The sequence below is a fragment of the Elephas maximus genome, chromosome 20 (genome assembly GCF_024166365.1).
Source record: "Elephas maximus indicus isolate mEleMax1 chromosome 20, mEleMax1 primary haplotype, whole genome shotgun sequence".
NCBI classification, from domain to species: domain Eukaryota; kingdom Metazoa; phylum Chordata; class Mammalia; order Proboscidea; family Elephantidae; genus Elephas; species Elephas maximus.
The window spans coordinates 56,253,482-56,276,580 of NC_064838.1; the positions used below are offsets into that span (position 1 = coordinate 56,253,482).

General features: G+C 58.9%; 1 protein-coding gene across 1 annotated transcript; it reads right to left on the reverse strand.

Annotated features, from left to right (window-relative positions):
• Window positions 1–15,261: 15,261 nt before the first annotated feature.
• DUSP7 (dual specificity phosphatase 7) lies at window positions 15,262–22,784 on the reverse strand. Its single transcript, XM_049863068.1, has 3 exons — window positions 22,075–22,784; window positions 20,137–20,571; window positions 15,262–17,372 (listed from the first exon to the last, which is right to left on the reverse strand). Exons 1-3 carry the CDS (start codon window positions 22,589–22,591, stop codon window positions 17,065–17,067), a joined length of 1,260 nt encoding a protein of 419 aa, XP_049719025.1. The 5' UTR covers window positions 22,592–22,784; the 3' UTR covers window positions 15,262–17,064.
• Window positions 22,785–23,099: the final 315 nt, after the last annotated feature.

The window sequence follows — 23,099 nt, forward strand, 5'->3', positions numbered from 1 at the left end:
GGAATCTGGGACTTAGCTGGGTTAGTGACATGCCCACGGTCACACAGCTGTAGCTGGCAGTGCTTCAGGTCAAGCCCTACTGTCCTGCCCCTGCAGTCTGGCCCCATGGTGACAACCTGCTTGGTCTGCAGACAGAGGGCATCAGTGGCCCTCAATGGAGGGCAGCCTATTTCACACTGAGGAGTTCTTGGGGCTGTGTCTCAGGATGTCTGTGCCTGCAGGACACCAGGGGAGAAGGCTCCAGTAGGTCTGCCCACTTTGTATTCAGCCCTTGGACAGGGCTCTGAGGCTGGGTGGCTGAGCTGTGCAGCCTCAGCCTGCACAGAGGGCGGAGGGCTCTGCAAATCAGCCCCTCCCTGGGTCTAGCACCACCCTTCCAGGTTCTGGGGCCAGGCAGAACGTGTGCAGGAGCATGGCCGCAGTCAATGCGCTCCCCTTTAGTCCGTGGGGGCTCCCTGAGGCAGCAGCAGGGTTGCGGCAGCACGTGTGTGCACGTGCGCGCGCAGAGAGGCACTGGGCCCTGCCTGGGCCTGGCAGGCTCTGGGCAGACGACTCTGCAGCTTGTCTTTGGAATTCCAGGCACATCCTGGGGCTGCAGCAGAGGCTGCGGGGGCGAAGCCAGGACCTAGGCTTGCGTGGCTTGAGAGGCCAGAGCAGACATGCCCCCAGCACCCGCTGCAGGACCATGGAGAGTGACCTCACCAGGTCTCAGGAGGACAGGCTTTGTGAGCCCCTAGGGGTTTTTTTTTTTAGGGGTAGTGGGTGGGTGAAGGGACCCTCACCTGGCCTACATCCCTCTCCCTGGTCTCCTCCTGCCACCAGTCTCCCCACTGCCTGCAGGATCACAGCTGAGCTCCTCAGGTTGGTGCCTTAACCTCCCTGCAAGCCTCAGTTTCATTGTCTGAAAAATGGAGATAATAATCCCCTCCTCACATGAGAACGAAATACAGTGATAGAACAGAGCCCAGCACATTGGAAGGGCTCATTTATGAAGTTTTCTTCTCCCTGACACACCTGGCCCGTGAGCACCTGGGAAGCAGCTATGGAGCCTTAAACCTGCTGAATAGACTAATGAACCTGTGACTGCTGCACTCCTGGCTCACAGTTTCTGTTGGTGTCTCTTGGGCTCACATGCAGCACGCAAGTCAGAAGCCTCACTCATCTCCTTGAAGAAAACAACAGGTTTGCAGGCAGCAGGCTGGCCTGCAGGAGGGGAGGGACCAACAACCCCCTTAGGACCTGCCCAGCCTTCTAACCTTCTCAGGGCCTAGACAGGGAGGGGAAGAGCAGAGCCTTGGCCTATGTCCATGGATCCAGGCTGAGCCCGTGCTGAGACTTGGAGATGGCCAAAGAGAAGGAACATGAAGGTGCCCTTGTTAGGTGTGTGTCTGTGGTGGTCGTCTAGGTACCCACTAGCCCCCCACCCTACCCAAGAAGGCCCACAGTCTCACACCTTCTGCAGAGACTCTTGGGATTAAGCAGGGAACAGGATGGAACCTACTTTATGGCACCTAACAACACCAGGACTGAGAAAAAACAGCACTGTGGGGAGATCAGAGCCCATGCCCACGTCAGCACCAATCAGGACCCCTAGGGAAGGCAGAGACCCCTCAGGAACCCCCACCTGGGAGAGCATACAGGGTGAAACCTGAGCAGACTCTCTGGAGGAGGAGAGCTTTGAGAGCCCTTGGTTGGGGAGAAAGAAGGATGAGTCCCAGGAGGAGGGAAAGGCCATGGATATGAAACAGGCCTGAGCAGTGGTATGGGCACAGTGGTCCTTTGTTTCACCATCTGAGAAATGGGGAGAATAAGCCCCTCCTCACATGAGGATGACGTAAGGAGACAACAGCCCAGCACACTGGAGGGTGAAAGGCGTGTTCAGAGCATTAAGGCTTGGACATGCTTCCTTGGGAGGGGTGATGCTGCTGGGAGACGCTGGACATCAGCCTTCAGGGTCGCAGACCCAGGCCTGCTTCTAGACAAGGTGCTCCTGACATCCCCTCCTTGAGCACGAGAGCGGCAGCTTCTGGAAGGACAGTTTTCTTCCCACAGCTTGCAAAGCTGACCACCTCTACCAACTTCTAGCCCTAGAGAAGGCCGGGTCTCCTGAGCCTCCCAAAGGCTTCTAGATCCCACAGGACACCCCAGCTGGAGGGTACTTGTGGGACCATCCTGGGAACAGAGCAGGGATTCTGCTCCATTGGTAGGGGTGGCCAGGAGCATGTAAGAAGACTCAAGACTCAGGCCCCTGCAGTGAAGAATTCTGCAATTGATTAGCCAGGTCTGCCATGGATGGATGATGTGACAGATGAAGGGCATGGCCATATATTTGCAGCCCTTCATTGCATAGGTGGGGAAACTGAGGTCCAAAAAGTAGCTCTGTCAAGATCAAAAAGCAAGCTTGAGGCTAAGAGCTTCTTTCTTTATGATGGGGATTTCCTTAGGGCAAGTTCCCCAGAACCGGATTGCTGTGTTGAAGGTTGTGCATATTTTCAGGCCTTTTGACTCATGTTGCCAAATGGCCTCCAGATTCCACGCCCTTGGTGAGTTATGAGCCGGGCAGCTGGGGAGAGCCCAGGAGGGAAAGCCACCTACCCTCATTTTGGAAGCTCAATCACACCTGTGGCCTGGGACAAAGCCACAGGTCTTCCCTGAGGACAGAAGGACCCACCTGTGCAGGCATCAAACCCCAAAGCCTCAGCCAGCCCTTCCCCTGCGGTTACTGCCACTTGATTTGCTCCCTCTGCAGGGACACAGCAGGGGGCGAACCAACCCTGCCCTAGGAGGTCTTGAAGAGGGCCCCCGAAGATAAGCAAGCCCTCGGAACACAGGGTGGGCAGGGAGGTGGGCACAGCAAAGGCACTTAACTCAGGCTCTTAATCCAGAGCCCAGAGCAGCCCAGCAGGGTCTGGGCTTCGAGTGAAGAGGTATGGAGCTTCAACCTTGGGGAGGGCTAACAGGGCGCCGGTAGTGCGTGTGAACTCCCCACAAGCATAGCTGGCCCTAGTTCTCTTTCCTGATATGAGAGTTTTCTCTACCTCTGCAGATTCTCCAGTGCTTAGAGACCTGCCTCACCTGAGGGGGACAGTGACCCACCCAGGGTCAGACAGAGTCAAGAACCCAGGGCTCCTTCTACCAGCACACACAACACCCTTGGGCAGAGAGGGACCTGGCTGCGCCCAACACGAACCTCTCAAATTGCCGTCTCTGACTCTGTGTGTCTCCGTCTGGCTGCTTTGTGCCTCTTTTGTGACTCTAATAAGGCTGTGGGTGGTGGCCCAGTCCCAGGCGGTGTGTGTGTGCATGCTTGTGTGTGTATGTGTGTGTGTGTATGTACGTGTGAGTGGGTGTGTGCATGAGAGAGGGAGAGAGAGAGTGTGTGGTTGTGGTCCCACAGCAGGCAGAGGGGCACGACCCCACACCCCCAGCCTGCCCCTCCCTCTGGGCACCTGGGCTGGGCACACAGGCCTGAAGGGAGGTATGGAGGTGGGGAGAAGGGTAGTGGAGAGTGAAGCGAATGCTCTCCCAGAGGTGATGCTGGGTCTCACCTCGAAGCGAATGCTCTCCCAGAGGTGATGCTGGGTCTCACCTCCACACTGTTTGGTTCTGAAGGAGAGGCCCCTGGTCTGGCCTTTCCAGCAAGGACATGCCAGAGGCAGAACACATGGGCCTCAACTCTCCCAGGACCCTCATCTCTCTGCCCCTCAGACTCCTTCCCTAAATTACATGGCGCCACCATTGACCCCTCGTGGAATGAAATGGGGTCATGGCGTAAAGAGCTGGCACACAGCTAAGGCCTCAGAAGGCCTTAATAATAGAAGGCAGCCCTGTCATAGCCACTCGGAACATATTACAAACCCCACAGGGCAGCCAGCCCCAGGAGATGACAGCTGAGGAGAATGAAGGGCCAGGACTGGGGGTCAGGGCTCTTGGTTACCACCTCTGCTTTTCCACAACTAGCTGTGTGACCCTGGGCAGGTAACTGCTTTCGCTGGGCCTCATTTTCTCCACCCACCCATGAGCAAAGGGGTGGGTCAGAAGGCTGAGGGCACTGCCACTGGACAGGTCTGGGACCCCAATCTGGAAGCCTATCCAGGGTCAACTGTGGGAAGACTGAGGCAGGGAGGGCCCAGCCCAACATCCTGTGGCCCCAGGGGTCAGTCCAGGACCAATGTGGCCAGGCTCAGGGGGTGGGGCATGATCACACTCACACCCCAGCCCCAGGCTGGACTCCATCTCTCCCAGCCCCCAGGAGCACCTGGTCACTGGGTGGGGAGAAATGAGCATTTCTGTCACCAAAACTTGTCTTGCCTGGTATTTGGCCCCTCTGAGCACCTGGCCTCTCCCTTTGCCCCATCTGGCCTCCCTTCCCCTCTTGGGTCCCCACAGGGCCTGCTCCTACATGTTCCTTGCCCCCTCCTCCTCTCCAGGGAAACAAATCACAGAACAGAGTCACCCTGAGTCACCCCAGCAAGAGCTCCCAGCCTCAGCAATGGAGTACCCCTGGGCAGCGAGAGCTCCACATTTTGCCACCTTCTGGGGGGCTGTGGGGAGAACAGCTATATTAGAGCCTCGAGAGTGTTAGCAGAGGACCTAGAGCAGGGCTGAGGGCAGGCCTCCAGAAGGGTAGGGAGAGGTGTAGAGGGGAGCGGCTGGTTTGATCAGACCCCTGGCCCGGGGTTGCCATTCTTGTGCTCCACCTTTGTCCATACATCCGGGGCTTTACATGCCTTGTCATTGGTCCTGGTGATAACTCCGTAGAGTGGACATCTCTCCTTTGGGGTACAGATGAGGACCTGATGCACAGAGAGGGAATGTTAGCTGCTGAAGTCACACAGAAAGTCACTCATTGAACTTATGTCATGCCCTGAGCCAGCCTGCCTCTCCCCACTCGGGCCCAGCCTGGGCATGCTCAGGGTGACAGTCCCTTACCCATGGAGCCCCCACCACGGCTTGGCATGGGGCTGACTTCTCACACTTTGCTGTTTAGAGAAGGAGATGTGTGAGCCGGCTAGACTGCGCAGGACCTGGAAGGACAAGCCATGGGTAGGGGCTTCGCCTGGGTGGGCTGTGGCAACCTGGAACCAGGGCCTGGCCTTAGCCTCTTGGCGGTCTCTGCTTTTCATTCCCCTGTTCTGGCCCCTCCCCAGTGTGGTCCACTAGAGCCAAAGGTGAGGAATCAAATGACTTGTCCAAAGGGCAGGCTGCTGGGTCCCCTGGGCTGGGGGGAGGGATGGAGGCTAGGGTGGAGGTGGGGCACAAGAAGACTGGCTCTCCTGATGGTGCCTGGGGCATCTCCTCCAGCAATCTTGGAAGGGGCAGCCCCAATGTCATCACGCTGGGCCTCTGCCTCTCTCCCAGGCACCTCAGCCTCCCTGTTGCCTGGTGGGACCCAGTTCAGGGCTGTCTTAGACGGGAAGGAGATTGAAACTGTGCTCAGAGCTGGAGTCAAAGTGGGGGGTCAGCCCCTACCCTCTCTCCTGGGGTTCTGGGCTTGATTGGGCTGGCAAGGCATTAGGCATCAAGGATTCTGAGGCTAGGGGGTCAGCAAGACTGGCAGCCAGGACAGAAGGGGCCCATGACCAGGTTTGGTTGGGAGAGTGCCCACCTCCACCCCCAGACCACTTGCTGTTGACCTAGGCTGAGTCCAGCACCCTCCAACCTGGGCAGCTGCCCCACCCCCACTCCCACCACGTGCTCCTGGGCTGGCTCTGGCTGAAGAGCTCAGATGAAGGGTGCCAGGGCAGGCCAGCTCTGGAGAGGGCTGGGCCGAGTGTTTCCTGCCAACAAGTGCCAGGGCTCCCGTCCCCTGAAGGGGTGATTCTTTAGTCTTAGTCAGAGGAAGTGAGGCAGGGCAAACGGGCAATGTGTGTGCAGCGCCACTGGGCCTGGCAGGGGCCGGGGTGGGGGTGGGGAGCAGCCTGCCGTGGGAACTAGGGAGCAAGCCTGGCCCTATAGCGCCCCCACACCCACACATACCATGTCTGCCCGCAGCAGCCAGACCATTGCCCAGTCCTCAAGTGAGTCACCCCTGAGGCCAGGCCCCAGGCCACTTGTCACCTCCAGCTCCCTCCTGAGATGGCTGCCATGTCCCTGCTCTTCTACATACTTGCTGTGTGGCTTAGACTGGTCACTTGACCTCTTAGAGCCCCAGGGTTCTCATCTGTAAAATGGGAGAGACTGTGGAACCCATGTGACCCCAGCTTTCCTACCCCATCAGGAACCCACCCTCAGGGTCCTGGAGGAAGAACCCACCAGGATAGAGTCCTCACCCTCCTTGAGCAGAAGGGGGATCCAGGCCCAGAGTGACAGGGCCCTCTCAAGGCTGGTGATGAACTGTGTGTGCTGTGCAGAGGTGCCCCAGTGGTGATCCCTCAGCAGAGTTCTCTGAATCCCCATGCTACGGCCTCCCTGCCTTCCACTGCGTGGTGACCTATCAACACCATCACTGTCAGCAGACCAAGGATGTGGGCCCTGCCAAAAGGCCACAACCCTGTCCCCAGCCCCTACTTCTGAGGGCATGGTTTAGGCCCCTGATGGTTGGTTCTCAGGCTTTTTTCTCTGACCCACCTCTGGACACAGAGAATGAGGGTGCAGTTTCTGTTTTGGTCCCCAGACTGGGGTTTCTTCCTCAAGGGCAGGGCAGAGGCCTTGGGAAGCCCTGGCAAAGCCTGGGCAAATGGAGATGGGGTGGGGGGAGCATGGAGTTCAGGGCCCCTAACAAAAGGAGGCAGTAGGAAAGGATGGCCATGGGGAAAGAGGTCTGCCCTGGGTAGTGTCCTGGCCCTCTGGGCCTCTGTACAGCCAGGTGGCCATGGAAGGCTGAGGCTAGTCCAAGAGTGGGCAAATGTGGCTCTGGGCCAGCTCATACCATGGAAACATAAGGCTGGTCCGAGGCCTGGCAAGGACCCCGGCCCAGAGGCCTCCTCTGCCTTCCCTACCCCTCCCCTGGGAAGTGTCTCCCTACCACACCTCAACCCCCACGTAGGGGGCCAGGCAGGCTGGTGGCAGAGAGCTCAAGTGGAAATTCCTACACCTGAAGGTCGTAGACTTGGATGGAGCCTGGGGACCATCTTACAAGCCCCCTCCCACAAACGCGGAAACTAGGGGTCAGGGAGGGGAAGGACCAGGAGCAGAGCCCGGCACCCTCAGAGCAGGGGGGAAGTGAGTCAAAAAGGGAAGGTTAGGGCCTCTGGGATGGATGTGGCAGGACCTGACTGATGGGGAGAAGGGCCCAGGCTCTGGCCAGGCTAGGCAATCGGCTTCCCTTTCCAGTCCTGGGCTGGGTGGGGCTATCAGGGCTCAAGCAGGCGGGCTGTTGATCCAGCCCAACAATGATGAAGCAGCCCCTTTGTTCTGCGGCGCCAAAGTTGCTGTGACTGGAGGAGGCGTGACGTGAAAGGGTCATTGTTCCCACTTGGGCAGCCACTCAGGGAGCTGGAGGACCGGCCCAGAGTGGGCTGCGTGCCAGTGCTGCGGTCCTGCTTGCTGCCTGCGGCTGGTCGGGGTATCCTGGGCTCCCGGCCTACCCAGGACCAGTTCACCCCCCAGGGCCAGCCCGGGCACAGGTATCCCTCCCCCACTGAGATGCCCCTTTCCTGTGAGCAGTCTGGATTCATGACACTGCAGACCACGAATGGGGCACTCGCCCAGTGTTGGGGGCTGGGCTGCTCTTTTTGGACATGTGGACCCTTCTGGGCAGGATGTTTCCCAGGGCCTCAGAGAGCCTGGGGGTAAGGAAGGACCTAGGAGTGCAGGATTTCTGTCTTGGGGCAGGGCAACATGCCAGTGACATTCACATCCTGAGGCTGGGGCTTCCAGACCCACCCCCACCTTGCAGATGACGTGCGGAAGGTCCAGAAGGGGATCCAAAGCCCCCAGGCCACATAGCACTAGCTAGTCAGCGGATGCCCAGGCTAGACCTCCCTCCTGACAGGTCCCCAGCACCCTCTTGTGCTGCCTCCAACCCATTCTCCCCTTAGCAGCAACCCCCTGAGATCCTTCCAAAACCCCAACCTGGTCAAGACCCTCCCCTGCTTAAAAGCTGCGACGGCCACTGTGTCAGAGGAAGTTCAAGGTCTTCTGCTGAAGTTCAGGATTGGGGTGGGAGACGCTGTCTGGAGTCTGTTCAGCCTCTTTGAGGGAGTGCTGACCACTGTAAAGATGGTTCTATCTTCCCAGATCCAGCCTCTACCCTTTTGGTCTTCCAGGTCCCGGGGTACCCTTTTACTCTTCCTCAGTGGTCCAACTGCCTTGGGCCTTTGGAGCTCAGGTGAAGAGCTAGAGGCTAGGAGGGGGGCGGTCAGGAGCGGCTGAGCCAGGCAGAAGGGGGAGCCCACCCTAGGTGTCTGGGCTGGATCCAGTGCCCAGAGCGATTCTCCTCCTGGGCTCTCCACCGGCCCCAGCAGCCGGCACCAGGCTCAGCCTGACCCAGCCTCGTGCAACCCTCTCCAAGCCCAGAGGAAGCCCTGGCTCCAGCTCTAGACTTTTTTCCCTGGAGGAATGGAGCTAATTAACTGAGAGGGTTTAATTAATCAATTAGCGTGGCCTCCAGACCCCTCCACTTAGCTGTGGCAGTGGCGGAGATTTATAAACAGGAGCTGTCAGACCCTTCTCTGGCGAATATCCCAGCTGAGGGAGGCGATAATGGTGGGCACAGAGGCCGCAGGGAGAGGGGCTGCAAAGGCCAAAGCCTGAGTTCCTGCCCGGCCCCACCTCCTCAGCACCACCAAAGGCCTGGGCAGGTGCAGAATCAGCACCGCCTGGCTATCAAGGGTACACAGAGAGGCGTGTCCTCCCAAGGACACACACAGCACCTATGTGTGCACAGGTCATGCCCCAGACATATGGCCAGAGGGCTGATGATGCACATCAGGACCCAGCACCCTAGCCAGCCAGTCTCCAGGGACTGGCGTTGCACAGGAGGCTGTGGGGGCCCAAGGAAGTACCAGAACCCCAGCTAGGGCATAGGATCAACGAGGCCTTCTTGAAGGAGGAAGCTTTTGAGCTAAACTCAAAGAAAGCGTAGACAGAAGTAGCCAATTGATGAAGAAATTTTTTTTTTTTTTTTTTATTCCAGGGGGAGGAAGCAGCTCTTGGAAAAGGCCTAGAGGCAGGAACAGCAGAAATTCATCTTCACTGGGAGATATCACCTTCTCTGGGAACTCTCTCCGACCTCCTCACCTGGAGCATCCCTGATGCTGTCCAGCCTTTCACTCCAGGAGGGCAGCCCTGGTTCCATGCTCCCTCCCAGGCCTCCTCCTCTAGCTCTCCTCCTCCACCTCCTCTGCACAGCCCAGGTAACCCACAGATGCATTCAAATCCCGGGCTCCAGGCTCCCTCCTGGGAGATGCTGTTCTCTGGGGTTGGACAGGTGGGAGCCCAGGTGGTGTCAGGGTTGGAGGACAAAGGCTCAAAGCCCCCTCGACCTCTCAGGCCTGGGATGGTCAAGAGCAGGGACTTCCAAAGCCACAGGCCTGAGCCCAGACCCCAGAGGACCCCTCCGCATACATCATTACGCTGCTCTGTCTCAGCTTCCTCATCTCCATGTGGAAATAACCAAGAACATCCTTCTCAGTGCTGTTGGAAAAGTTAAATGAGTTCATCGTGCAGGACACCTTGGCCCAGAGTAAGGGCTATGCCGTGTGTGTTAGTATTATTTCTTTCTTTGCAATTATGGAGCTCCAAGAGGATCAGACATGTCAGCAGAACTCCCAGGCAGGGACAGGCATCAGGGGCAGCCACAGCTGCAGCCCGCCTGGCCCCAGGCAGGGGCTCAAGCTCAGGATGACTCAGCCCTCAAAGCTCTGCTGGACCCCTACCATGGGCTGGTCACTACTGAGATGCACACACACCGATTCTCTGAATTAGCAACAATAATAGCCCAAAGTAAAAGACCAGCAATGCTTATTCCTCTCAGAAACTGCTTTGGAAATATGGAGCACAGGTGTTTACCCTGGAAAGCCACTTCTGGGCACGAGGCCCATGGAAAGGGTCTGAAATGCAGAAAACAGGACACGCAGAACCCCTGCCTAGAGGTGCTGATGCCACGAGAAGGATGTGGAGACAAGCTGAGGGCCTCCAGTGATGGCGGTCTGGGGGTAGATTGCATAGGAGGAGGCAGGGGTAGGAGGCCTCTCCTGTAATGACCTGTCCACAGAGGGAGGACGGGCAATGGCAAGAGCAGCTTCTGGGTCCAACCTCCTCTTTCCCAGGGACTGGGGAGAGGGCTGCAGGGCATGGCTCCAGGGATCTGAGCAGAAGTGGGAGCTGGGCCTTTGTGCCTGCTCTTCCCTCAACGGGAGCACCATCTTAAGCCCCCAAGGCTCTGTGGGGAGAAAAGAGAAGCAGCTCCTGGAGGAGCCTAGGTTTGAAGAATGTGTGTGTGTGTGCGAGAGAGAGAGAGAGAGAGAGAGAGAGAGAGAGAGAGGTGGGGGAGGGGAGGCAGGCTCACATGGGTGCAGTGCTGAGGATGGGTAGGACTTGGGAATTCGGAGGGTTAGTGGGAGGGTCTTTGGGCACACAGTATAGGAAACAGGCTGAGCAAAGGCATAGAGGTGGGAGGCAGCTGGCTGACAGCCCCTTTCTGACAGCCCCAGGAGGACACCTGGCATCGATGATCAAACCATTCCCAGACATAGGCTTGGAGCAGGGAGGGGTGGATCATGGAGCTGTGGCCAGGGTCCAGGGCTCACCTGGGTTCCTGGGTGGGGCCTGAGGGGAGCCCTTCTCGTTTGGAAGGATTCTAAATTTCTTTGGTTCTCTGGTCCTCAAGAAGCCCCACTCCTCCTGTTGGCTTGGCTTGCAGCCCCTCATCCCCAGTCAAGGGCCCTTGGTGCTAGACTCCAGTCCCCTCTTGATAAGCTGGGTGCTGGCTCCTGGGCTACTCTTGGGTACTGATGTCAGACTGCCCAGTCCTTGGGATTGATTGAGGAACCAAGGTCCACACAGGAGGGTCTGGGCCATAAGCCCTGAGTCCCAAGTTTACGAGCTGGTTCCTTGGGGTCAATATTTTCATCTTCTCCTTGTGCAAATGGGAAGCCTGAAGCCTGGATGGGGGGAAGACGCTCGTTCAAGGTCACGCAAATCAGCAATGGCAGGGCTGGGAGGTGCCCTCAGCAAGTGGTGGGGGTGCTCCCAGTTAAATTAGCATCATCGCCACTCACACCGCGAAGGCCTAGCTGAAAGGCAGGCCCTTCATCACGCTCTCTCCCCATAGATCCACATGGGGTCACTGTGAGGGGTCGGGTAGGTTCCTCTTGGGGGAGGTAAGTGTGGACTTGAACTCCAGTGGCCAGGGTTCCCCCATGAACCCATACGGAAAGGCCCAGCCTTCCACATGGCATGGTGCTGGCGTTCAACTGTGACCCTCTGCTTGCACCATGAGTCCCACGTCCCATGGGGCCCAAATCCTGTTGGTTCTCAGATGTGTCCTTTTCACACCCTCTCCTCCCGAGCCTCAAGAGTCCAGCACCCATCACCCTGGATGACCCTCCCAGCCCCCTCACTGTCCTCAGTTCTCCATGAATGCCACACAGGCTATTCTCTATTCAGCCACTAGAGGATCTGTATGTGACGACCAGACCCTGTCAGCCCTGTGCTTAAAGCTATTTAGGGGCTCCCCTGCCCTGCAAACTAGGCCTGGGGCTCTCTGGCCCTCCAAACCCTGTGTGAAGGGACAGAAGCTTCTCCTTTCTAGGCAGCAGGGGTGGAAAGGCCCTGAGGCCAGAGGAAGGGGCATATGGAGAGCCTACGGGGTGGACGGCGCCTCCTGGAGGTGTGTAACAGGGCAGCCCTGGGAAGGGGCTCCTGCTGGGACTGGAGTCCCTTATGGCCTGTAAGGGGGGCGGGGGAGTTGAGACCTCATCTTATCTCTGGACAGTTGCTAATGATGGCCCTTAATGGCTGTTCCTGGGAGGGGGTGACCTCACCCGGGACACACCTGGATGAGAGGAGGCTGGAGTCAGAGGCAGGTGGCTATGGGAGCTGCTTGGGCTTGTCCTGCCTGCAAAATGAGAGGACCGAGGACCGTGTGTGTGTCTGTGACTGTGTGTGTGTGTCTGGTCTCTCACAGGGACAGAGGGAGAAGGCTCCCAGTCTGATGGGAGAGGCAGGACCTGGGTGACAAGGCTCAGTGCAGCAGAGTAGGGAGGCCTAGCTGCTACTCTGACTCACTCTGTGACACCCCTGTTGGAGCCTCGGTTCCTCCATCTGTGGGGATGGGAAAGGAACAATTATGAGCCGTCCCGAGGCTCTCAGGTCTGTTGGGGCCAATCCCAGGAAGCCTCTGGCAGGAGGTGGAAGGAGTTATGTCCCGGCAGGGCCCAGGACAAGCAGGGGGAAAGGTGTCAAAGATTGGGACCTGGACCCTTCCCTGACCCAGGCACCTAGAGGTCAGAGGTTATCATGCTCTCTCCAGAGAAACCTGGCTCCCACATCAGACCCTCTGACTTCTGCCCGAGGATTTTGGTGTGGGTTCTAGTGTTCTCAGACACATCCAGATGAATGCAAATGGCCAGCCTGACGCAGACATGCAGACGCAGTGGCGGGAACAGGCTTTGACAGTGGCAGGGGCGGGGCGAGTTCCAGCAAGGGCTTTCTGCCCGCCCCCACTCTTGCCCCATTCATGGGGGTTGACTATTTGCACTCCAGGGAGGGGCCCCATGGGAGTGTCGGTTGAAGCAGGCCCCTCTCCTGAAGGCTCCCTTCCCCTTCCCCAGGCTCAGAGCAGGACCACCCTGGAGAAGGGCAGTGCTCCTCTCTTTTGTGTTCTCCTTGTCAGGCCCCCTTCAAGGTGACCGCTCCACAGCGCTAGAGATTCTTCCTGGTGCCCAGCCTTAGTCACTCCTGCTCTTGCACCTGATTCATTTATCAGAGGACAAGTTGAAGGCCTCATCATCCTGCCACCCAGCCTGACATCACTGTTTCCCTCGGGCATGTTCCCATTCCTGGGACAGCCCAGCTGGCACAGGAAATGGCTGCTGGATGAATGTTCCAGTGAGTGAGTGAGTGTTTTTGATCTTTCTCCCATGAGAACCCTAAGAAGCAGCTAAGAAGCGGATGAGGGGGCCCCTGGAGCCCAGGCTGAGATGGAGACAGAAACATGGAGGGTTAGAAAGAGAGAAATAGGAATTAGAGTACAGAGACAAAGCAGATGCTGCCCCAGAGAGCTAGGTAGTCCAGGAGCTCAGGGGACACTGGCATCCAGTCCGCTGGCCAAAGATGGCCCAGACCCAACAGAGCTCATGGCAAGCAGGCACAGCAGAGATGGGATGGAATAACAGAAGCTCAGAGTGAAGGACTATGAGGGAGAGCCTGGGATCCAGGGGTCCAGAGTAAAAATGGCCTAGCCCAAAGTCACAGAATGAGGATCCAGGGACCCAGCCACTCAGCCAGGACCTCGCCTTCTTCCCTTGCCAGAGGGAAGCTGAAGGGAACCACAGCCAGGCACAGTGCCAAGGGGGGAATTCTACAGATGAGGACACTGAGGGTCAGAGAGGCCACCTGGCTTGCCTGAGGCTGCACAGGAGGCAAGTAGCAGAGCTGGCCCTCGTCACATACTCCCAAGCCTCCCCCCACCCCTCGTCCTCAGTTTGAGTAGCCAGCTCAGGAAATGGCTGCTCTCCCACCCCTTGCCCTGTACTTGGGCACACTGGCACTGCCAGGCACTTACTCGGCCTGTCAAGGGCCCAGCCCCCAGCCCAGCACCCGCGGGCTTCCCTAGCCCTAGCCGAGGGCAGCAAGAGGGAACAAAGGCCCAGTCTCTGCCTGTTCAGGCCCCCACCCCCTTGCCTGGCACAGAGGGACCAGGGCTCTGCGGGAGCCTGAGAGCAAAAGCGGCACCCACCCCATTGCGACACTGCGAGAACCCCCTATTCCCCACTTCCGCGGTCTGTTAGCTGCTCAGCAGTGTTCCCCATTCTAAAGATGGGAAACCTCGGGAGGAGGGGGCACTGTTACATGACGGGGATTCAAATTCAGGTCCCTTGCCTGCAGAACCTGCTCCCTATCCCACGCCACATGCCAAGCCATGAAGGTGGTGACTGTGTTCTGGTCAAAAGCACCTCCTGGGCAGATATGGGGCAGAAGGCAGAGCCTAGACAGTTTGACAGGGAGATTCCCAGGGACAGCCATACCCGCTTACGCGCTACCTGGGTCCAGCCCAGTGCTGGTCACAGAGTCTGCTGAAGTGATAATCAGGCAAGAGGCAAAGATGGGGAAATTGAGTCAGTAACCAGGCTTCCTAAGGCGCTGGACAGGCTCACGCAATCCAGCCAGAGGCTCAGGAGACAGGCCAGTCCATTTCCCAGCGTCATGCAGGCTGTGCTGCCCGTGGGGCCTTAGCCCACCAAGCCGCTGTTACTGTCCTTCTCCAGGCCCTTTCCCTGCTTCCTGCTCTGCCTGGGGCCTCTCCTGGACCCCACAGTGGGAGCCTGGATAGAGGGCCAATGTTCACCCTGCTCTGGAGAAGCCCGAGGGTGGCTGATTCCTCCCTGTGACTCCAGGCTCAGACCTGTAAGTGAGCATAACATGCTCATTTTGCCCTAAATGCGGAAAGCGTTCAGTATCTGGGTGGAATTGGTCCCATTTTACAAAGATGGATACTGAGGCTCAGGGATCTGTCCAAGGCCACTCAGCTCCTAAGGAGCAAAGCAGGGCTGATGAGGTTTCCCAGTCCCACAAGGCATCCCAGGAACTGTGGGGGGAGGGGAGAGCGAGGTTACATGCAGACTACCCTCTCCCAACCACAACAGCAAGGAAAAGGTGACCTGGGGGCTCAGGAGCCTGAAGGCCTTGGACAATATCCATAAGGAGGGCCTAGGGCAACACTGAGTGAGTTGGGGCTCAATTGTGTGATCTTGGCCCGCACAACCTCCCTGAACCTCAATTTCCTGTCAAACCGTCAGTAGAAGCCCATGGAGAAAGCCCTGATGCCTCTACTGAAGAGGTGGGGAAATGCTGCCGCCCCCACTCCGGCCCAGCTTTACCCAGAGGCCTTGGCGTTCCCTCCCATCTGTAGGGAGCCTCTGATCCTGAAAGCAAGCGCCCAGCAGACCCCAGGCCAACACTTCACACTCAGGAGGGGCCAGGAGGCCAGCTGACAGTGCCCAGCAGACCCCAGGCCAACACTTCACACTCAGGAGAGGCCAGGAGGCCAGCTGACAGTGCCCAGCAGACCCCAGGCCAACACCTCACACTCAGGAGGGGCCAGGAGGCCAGCTGACAGTGCCCAGCAGACCCCAGGCCAACACATCACACTCAGGAGGGGCCAGGAGGACAGCCCAGAGTGCTCCCTCCTCACCTTCCCTGATTCCAAGCTTTACTGGACACCACAACTCATTTTAAAGAAAAAATAGTATTTATTTGCAATATAAACAAAGTCCCGTTGCTGGTTCGGGATATATATGTGTATGTGTATATATACGTAGGGTCACAAATTTCCCTTCATAAGATCATAAAGCAAAACTGGCCACCCTCTTGGCATACCCTCATTTACACGAGTCTGATGCGTCTTTCTGGGTTTTTCTTTTTAAAAATAAAAAAGAGAGAGAAAGAGAAGCATGTACAGCATGGGAGCCTGCTGTCTACTTTCTCACCTGTGGCAAGATCTGACTGCACTGCCCTGGAGAATCCCTGAAAACAGCCCCTGTGAGGTAAGATGCAGTGGGGGCAGAATTTCCGTGGCCTCGCTCACATGCTGAGTGCTGGCTCCCTCAGGGACTCCCACCTGACTGCTCACCCTCCCCAGGCCCCCAGGCAGCCCTGACACCTGGAGAAGGAACAAAAGTGGAGGAGGATAACGGAATCCGTGGCTTTGTTCTGTGGCTGCTCGGGGTGGGGTGGGGCAGACAGAGCATCACAACCCTTCCACTTGCCCAGGGTGCCTCCCTGCATCCTTGCCCCACCCACCCTACCCAGGGGTGGAAATGGGTGTGAGTCTCCTGGGAGTAGAAGGCATGGACAAGATGAGAGCAGTGCAGGCGTCCACGGGGACAAGGGGGCTGAGAGTGGCAGCGGGACCAAAGCAACGGCCAGGGAAAGGGGAAGAAACTTGGAGGCAGGGCTGGGCCTCCACCTACCTAAGCTTTCCCTGGCCACTGGGCCTCCACTCCCAGGTGCAAACAGAGAGAGAGAGAGAGAGAAAGAAAAAAGCAGATACAAGTAGTGGGTGGAATATATAAAAGGGCCCAGGGCCCAGGGCCTCCTAGGGGCTGAGCCCAAGGGCTAATGCTACCTCCAGTAGGGCAGGGCCCCCACCTCCTGCCTCGGGGAGTGGAAGGGTAGTGGAGAAGACACAGAACGAAAAAGCCACCTGCACAGCCCACCAATCACAACGGCAGCCGCCATGGCAGGCAAATGCACTGCCAAGTGGGCTGAGCCGAGGGTGGGGGATGTGGGCACAGTCCGACACCTAGAGAGCAGCAAGCTGTCCCTTCCAAAAGGGCCCGCCATGGAAACGGAGGCTTCACACATGTGCAAAACGCATTTGGTCAAGATCAACGCGGGGTTTGTCTTTTCCATTAAAAAAAAAAAAAAAAAAAAAAACACCAGTAATTACTTTTTGAAATAGAAAAACAAAACTGGGACGTTTCTCTCTCTCGCAGTATCAAGGGATGAAATACTGGTTTATACAATCCACTGTTGCATGTAGCCTGGAGATAACACTTTCCGTTAAAAAAAGAAAAATCAGAAGAGCTTGAATACTCTCCGCGCTCCAGGGAGCTTGGATTTACCTGCCAAAAGTAAAAAGGAAATTCATGTCCGTGGATGTGTCTTTAAAAAGGAGCCATGTTGGCTGGGCCATCAGCAGAAAGTAGAGTCCTAGGGAAGGATGAGGCCCTGCTGGACCCCCAAAGCCATGTGTCTGAGAGTTGAGGGCCTCTTCAGTAAGTCTTGCAGGGGAATGCCTTGCCTGTGGGCCCTGCCCCCCACGGGATGACGTGAGTGAAGCTCGGCCACCTATGAGCCTGGGCCACTGGTCAAAGGTGACATCTGTGGGTTTCTCAGGCCAGAGGCAGTAGGCTTGGGCCCTCCCAGTTGGCCCTGCCACCTGTGCACCTGGCCTCACGTGGACTCAAGCGTGTTGAGTGGGAACAGGTTGTGGTTGGTGGGCGTGGAGAAGTAGAGCTTCTCATTGGGTGTGTGGTTGTCACATGGGCTGCTTAGCCCAAGCGTCCGCTCAAAGTCCAGCAGCTGCCCCATGAAGTTGAAGTTGGGAGAGATGTTGGACTTTTTCCTCTTGACGAAGTCATAGGCGTCGTTGAGCGACAGGTTCATCTTCTGCATCAGGTAGGCCACAGTGACCGTCACTGAGCGGCTGATGCCTGCCAGGCAGTGCACCAAGACACCACACTTCTTGGAGCGGGCCTCGTCTGAAACACAGGGGCATGAGTCAGGGAGGCACTTCTCCAAGGACCTTTCCCATATCGGTGAGCAGAGGGGTCAGAGCTGGGGCACAGAGGGTGGTATGGTCGCTGGCTGGTACTGCCCAACTCCTTGAGAGACCTGGCCACGTCCCATGTATGCGGGGCAGCAACCTGGCTGTGGAGAGGGCATTGTCATGCTTTAGCTCAAAGTCACTGGACATCCCTACGCCTCAGTTTCCTCATCTATAAAATGGGTTTCCTTATTCACAGTGCTCTTGTAAGAACCTGAGCCAAGTGACAGTTCAACAAATGTTGGCTACTGCAACAACTATGGCCATGGTTAGCACTATTGCTGCCACAACTGTGCGCCATGACGGGTGCCGTGGGTATCACCCGAATCTTCCCAGGTCACCTACTTTATAAATGAGGAGACAGACTCAGAGACAAAGCCATGAGCCCAAGGCCACACAGAGGCTCCTCCTAACTCGTAACCCCCCTGCTGCCAGTCCCTGCCCTGGGGTGGGATGTGAGCGTGCTGCAGTTCCTATCAGCAGTCCCCGGGACTCCTGGGCAACGGGCCTGAGGGAGTGGGGGGCTGGGGCCTGCACTCAGCTTGGCTGGCAAGTCCCAAAGGCCTTAGTTTCCACTCCTGATGGTGGATGGTGACTGAAGTTCAGCCACCAATCAGCCTGGGCTGCTGGGTTTCATACGTGGGGTTTGCTTAAAGCAGTGTCTACCCCACTTGCTAGACCCTTGCCAGCTGGCCCATGTGCCAATGACATCTCCCAACACAGTCCGCCATTCTGCCTACCCTCCCCTGACCCCTCCCATGCCACCCGCTCTCACAACCTGCTTCCTGGCCCTCTGATTCCTCTGCCTGATGCACAGCAGAGAGCCATCAGTGCAGGCTAACCTACTAATAGTCCTGTCATCTCCTCTCCCCCGGGCCCTGGGGCAGCTGCCTCTCTCTGTGCCATGGCTGTGCCAGGGGCATGATTATCAAGAGGCAGTCCTGGGGCTCTCGAGGCCCCCGCCTCCCTGACTGATAGCCCACTGGGTGCCAGGCACACAGTTGGCACTCAGTTAATGCTCTCCTATAAGATGATGCACAGGCCCACAAACTGTTCCTCATCTGGGGATCATGGCTTATGGCCTGGCAGAGCTTCCCCTGCCTGCGCCCACCCCATCCGGGGGTCCCCAGAGCTAAACATAGTCGGTGACAGCTTCGTGGCTAAGGCTCTGGGGGCAGGACCAGCAGTGGGGAGAGAGATGTTGTGGCTTTGTGTGTAGCCCTGTGGTCTGACCTTGAGATCTGGGGCAGGGGAGGGGGTGATGGGGACGAGCTTCCAGTGGTAACACACCAGGACATGGGGAACACCCGGCCCCCAAACCCACCCCAGGCAAGCCACAGCGTAACTGCTTCCGTTGGCTTTATTTTTAGCCCTTTCAGGATGTGACTGAGGGGCAGGGGGGCTGGTGCTTGATCCTGCCCCTCCCCCGAGACCTCTAGGGTGCTTGGGCCTCGGTTCCTTCACCTGTCAAAGTGGGAAAAAGGTTCCCTTCACCTCTGCCCCCTGACCTGCCCCCCCCCCCAAGAAGCTCTGGGGCCTTTAGGCAGGATGAAGGCACCCACAAGCCAGGCTCAGCCTTGGAGAATCGGGTTCCCCCTCTCCACTGCTCTCCCTCTTGCAGGGGAGAACTCAAAGGCTGAGGCAGGACCCACAGCCCTCTTGGCCACATCTTCCTGGGGCAAAGCAGGGCTGGGAAGCTCGGACAGCCCCAGCCCCCTCCCCCAGGCCTTCGCTTCCTTCCTTCCTCCCAGCCAGGAACCTAGTTTTGGTTCCCAGTAAGCGGATGAGGCGGGGAAGCCTCCCACTTCCTGTTATTAAAGCTAGCCCAGCCCAGCCGCCACCAAAACGCCCTCCTCCAGAAACAGCCGCCAGCAGGAGAAGACTACTCAGGCCACCAGGCTCAGAGAAACCAGGGTTTATCATTGTCCTGATCCTATGTAGCGTTCCCCACCCCCTGGGTGAAAGCTGGAGGCCGGGGGAGGTGACCTGAAATCTATGAGTGTCCAGCTAGCCAAGGAGCCCACAGGACAGGAGGCCAGAGACGAGGTGGCTTGCAGGGCTAGGATCAGCCAAGGCCCTAAGCCAGACAGAGTGCTAGCGTTCCGGGGAAGACCTTCCTCACCTTCTCTGTGTACCCACTGTGCTCTGAGCAAACCCCACAGACTGCCCAGGAGGACCTGGAGCTCTATCAAGGCACCCTGAGTCCACATTCTGATAGCTGCTGTTTGGGGCAGGCCTCTAGCTCCAGTGCCACCCATTAGGCCCCTGAGGTACACAGTAAGGCCCAAAGAGGCACCATGGCAGGCCCCATCCTGGAGAGACACATGTGCTGGGGCATGATGCAGAGCCAGGGAGCCCCGTGGGAGGTCTGCGAGCTGCGATGTTGTAGCTTGCTAAGCCCGAAACAGCAGCAAAGACAGAAAAACACAAGCTGGACTGCAGAACCCATGAGGTGCTGGCAGCTGGGGGGAGCCCAGCAGTCAGGGGACTGCCCAGACCCTGACAGACGGATGGGCCCAAGGGCCTCGGTGACTCACGGCAAGCATGGATACACCCATGGGCACATGCTGGCACACGCGGAGCACACACAGGCCTCGACAGGTCCAGAGGTGCCCAGTTGTGTGCAGGCGACACCCAGAGTCCTGCACACACCTTGACACGCCCCCCACCCACTCTGCCCAGCGCACAGCAGTACCTACCAATGAAGCTGATGGCCTCGGGGAAGAACTGGGAGAGGTTCTGGCTCCAGTGGTCAGAGATGGGGATCTGCTTGTAGGTGAACTCGCCGCCGTGCTCAAAGGCGTTGGGCAGGTTGGGCGTGACGTTAAGGATGTACTTGATGCCATACTTGCCGAGCACGTCCAGGTTGGTGGAGTCCTTGGCACAGCCAAGGTAGAGGTAGGGCAGGATCTGGACGGGGAAGGCCGGCTGGCAGGATGGCACAGGGCTGCCGTCCGACTCGGTGGCACTGCTGGGCAGCTCTCGGTCTGACTCGCCGTCTGAGCAGTCAGAGCTGATGCGTAGGCCCCCCAGACCTAGCACTGAGGTGGGTGGTGAGCCACTCGGTGAGGATGAGCTGTCCACGGTGGTCTCGCAGTGCTCAGAGTACTCGGTCTGGAACTTGTTGAAACCACCTGTGGCCAGGGGTAAGACGGAGACTGGGTGAGAGGCTGTCAATGCCACTGGCCAGTGCCCCCAGCCCAAACAGGCAGCATGACACCAGTGACGGCCAGGCTGTCCACGTCAAGCACAACACCAGCGACGGCCAACACGGGCTATGCCAAGCATGTCACACGTGCACACTTTTCCTGTGTCCTCCACATCTACCCTATGGCCCACTTCACAGATGAGAAACTGAGGCCTCAGGAGGTGAAGTAATGTGCCCCAGGTCCCACAAATGGTAAGCAATGGAACCAGGACCAGACCCAGTCAGCTGGAGTCCAGAGCTCCGTACCTACCCATGTCACTTCGGGGCCCCTGACCCTCCCAGCAGTGTTGGGGCACGTGAGGACAGGGCCAGCTCATTCCCCTTCTGCAGTCCCCGTGCTTGCTTGGCACCCATGGTGCTCAGTAACTGCTAAGAGGTAAAGAAAAGCAACTGCTAAGAGGTAAGAGCTCAGTAACTGCTGAGAGGTAAAGGTCTGCAAACCCCTCAGATAAAAACTCAAGGGCAGAGCTGCACTGGGTCAGTTGGAGGCAGAGAGGGCTTGGGTCTCCACCGTGGGAGTCCAGTGCTGGCTTTACCCCTACAGTCCAACCACAGTCAGGGAAGGAAGGGTGAAGGCGGTGCCTGGCCCCTTCCCCCAGTGGGAGCAAGTTGGTAAAAGAGATCCCAGTTCCATCTCTCCTGAGGCCCTTCTTAGAACACAGGTTCTGCCTTGGGTCCACAGAGGAGGTCCACTGGGGGACAGACAGGGACAGGGGAGATGGGAAGCGCCATGGAGCTAGGCATGGGCCCTGCGCCTGAGGGTGCTGCAGGCCTCCTCTCCCCTCCTCGCCTGCCCGCCCCGTTGCCAGCGAGAGGCCATTTTGGAATGTTAATTAGAAACACCGGCTGCAGCCACTCGCCCCCTAGCGCCACCTCCTCCTTCCGCAAGACCAGGGCAGCCCAGGCTGGGGACCTGGGAAACCCGGCTAGGGTAAGGGACACTGCCGCGCCTCCCAGAGCCAGCAACTCCAGGTGTTGGAGGCCACATCGGGGATATCTGAAGTCCCTCGACCCAAGCGGTCCCCATGCCTGACCTGGTCTTCAAGGGATAAGCACTCCAGTCTAGGGGAGCTAGTCTTGGCGGTCCCTGCCGCCCTCGGGGTCCCAGGAAGCAGGCCCTCCCTCCTCTGGGGGCTCAGCTTGCGCTTGGGCGCTGTCGTCACCCCATCAACAGGGAGAAAAATGGAAAGCCCAGGCGGGGAAAAGTTTGTTCCACCCACTCGAATCGTGCCGAGAAAAGGAGCGCAGAGGGGGCTCTACGCCTGCCCAAACCCGCACCGGGCTCCCGGGAGGGGGGACGCGGGCCAGGGAAGACGTGGCGCCCAGCCGGGCAGATCCAGCGCTTGGGGAGGAAGCAGCCTCGGGCGGTGGCGTTGGGGAACTGCCGGGGAGTCCGGATCCCGGTTCGGGGTCTCGGTGGAGCCCTCACCTTGGAGGTAGTAGGCCTGGCAGCCGTCGTCGCGCAGCTTCTGCAGGAGTAGGCCGAGCACTGAGGCGGGAGCGCCAGGCTCGGGCTGCCACTCGGCAGTGGCCTCGTCGTAGAGCAGCACAGTAGCCGCTTTGCAGCGTGTGGTGAAGCGTTCCTTGTCGGCGTGGTTGGGGATGATGGAGCGGATGGGCAGGTTGCCCTTGCGCAGACGGCGCAGCATAAGGCCCGGGATGGCCAGGTTGATGGCCGTCTCGATGTGCGACGACTCGAAGAGCTCGTGAGGCCGGCAGTCGAGCAGAAGCAGCGACGCACCGCCGCGCGCCTCCAGCTCCTCCTGCAGCCACTCGGCGCTCTTGCAAGGCATGGCCCCCGCTCCCGTCACCGCGCCCGCCCCGGTGCCCGCGCCGGACCCGGACCCTGCACCGGGCTCGGACCCCGCCCGGGTGCCCCCCGCCGCTGCCGTCCCCGAGGCCGACATGTGCGCCCGCGCTGGGGGGCCGTGGAGCTGGTTTTTCATGGGGAGCGCGGGCGGCCCGGGGCCGGGGCCGGGCAGCTCTGCCCTGGGACGGCGCCCCGGCCACGCGGGCCCCAGCCGCGTCTCTGGGCGCCCGTCTCCCGCCGAGCTGAACGCCAGCCGCCCTGGCCTCCCGGCCTCCGTCGCGCCTGCCCGGCCCTCGGTGCGACCGCGGCCTGACAGCCCCAATTAAACGGCGGCTCCGGCGGCCGCGCGCCGAGACGTCCTCCGGGGGGCGGGGCCACGGGGCCAGCCCCCGGGCTTAAAGGCGCCGCGCCTCCGCCGCCCCTCCCCACGGACTATGCGGGCGCGCTCGCGGTCCCGGGCGCCCGGAGACCCGCGCCCCGGCCCTCGCCCCGCCCCCGCGCCGCCGCCGTCTGGCCTGGCCCGGAGCTGGTTATGACTCGCCTAGGGGGCCCGGCCACAATGCCCTTTTGGATCCTCTCCGCCCGCCCTCCCAGCTCTTCTGTGCCCAAGCCTGAAGGGCTGCCCTGGGGGCAATCCTGTGCCT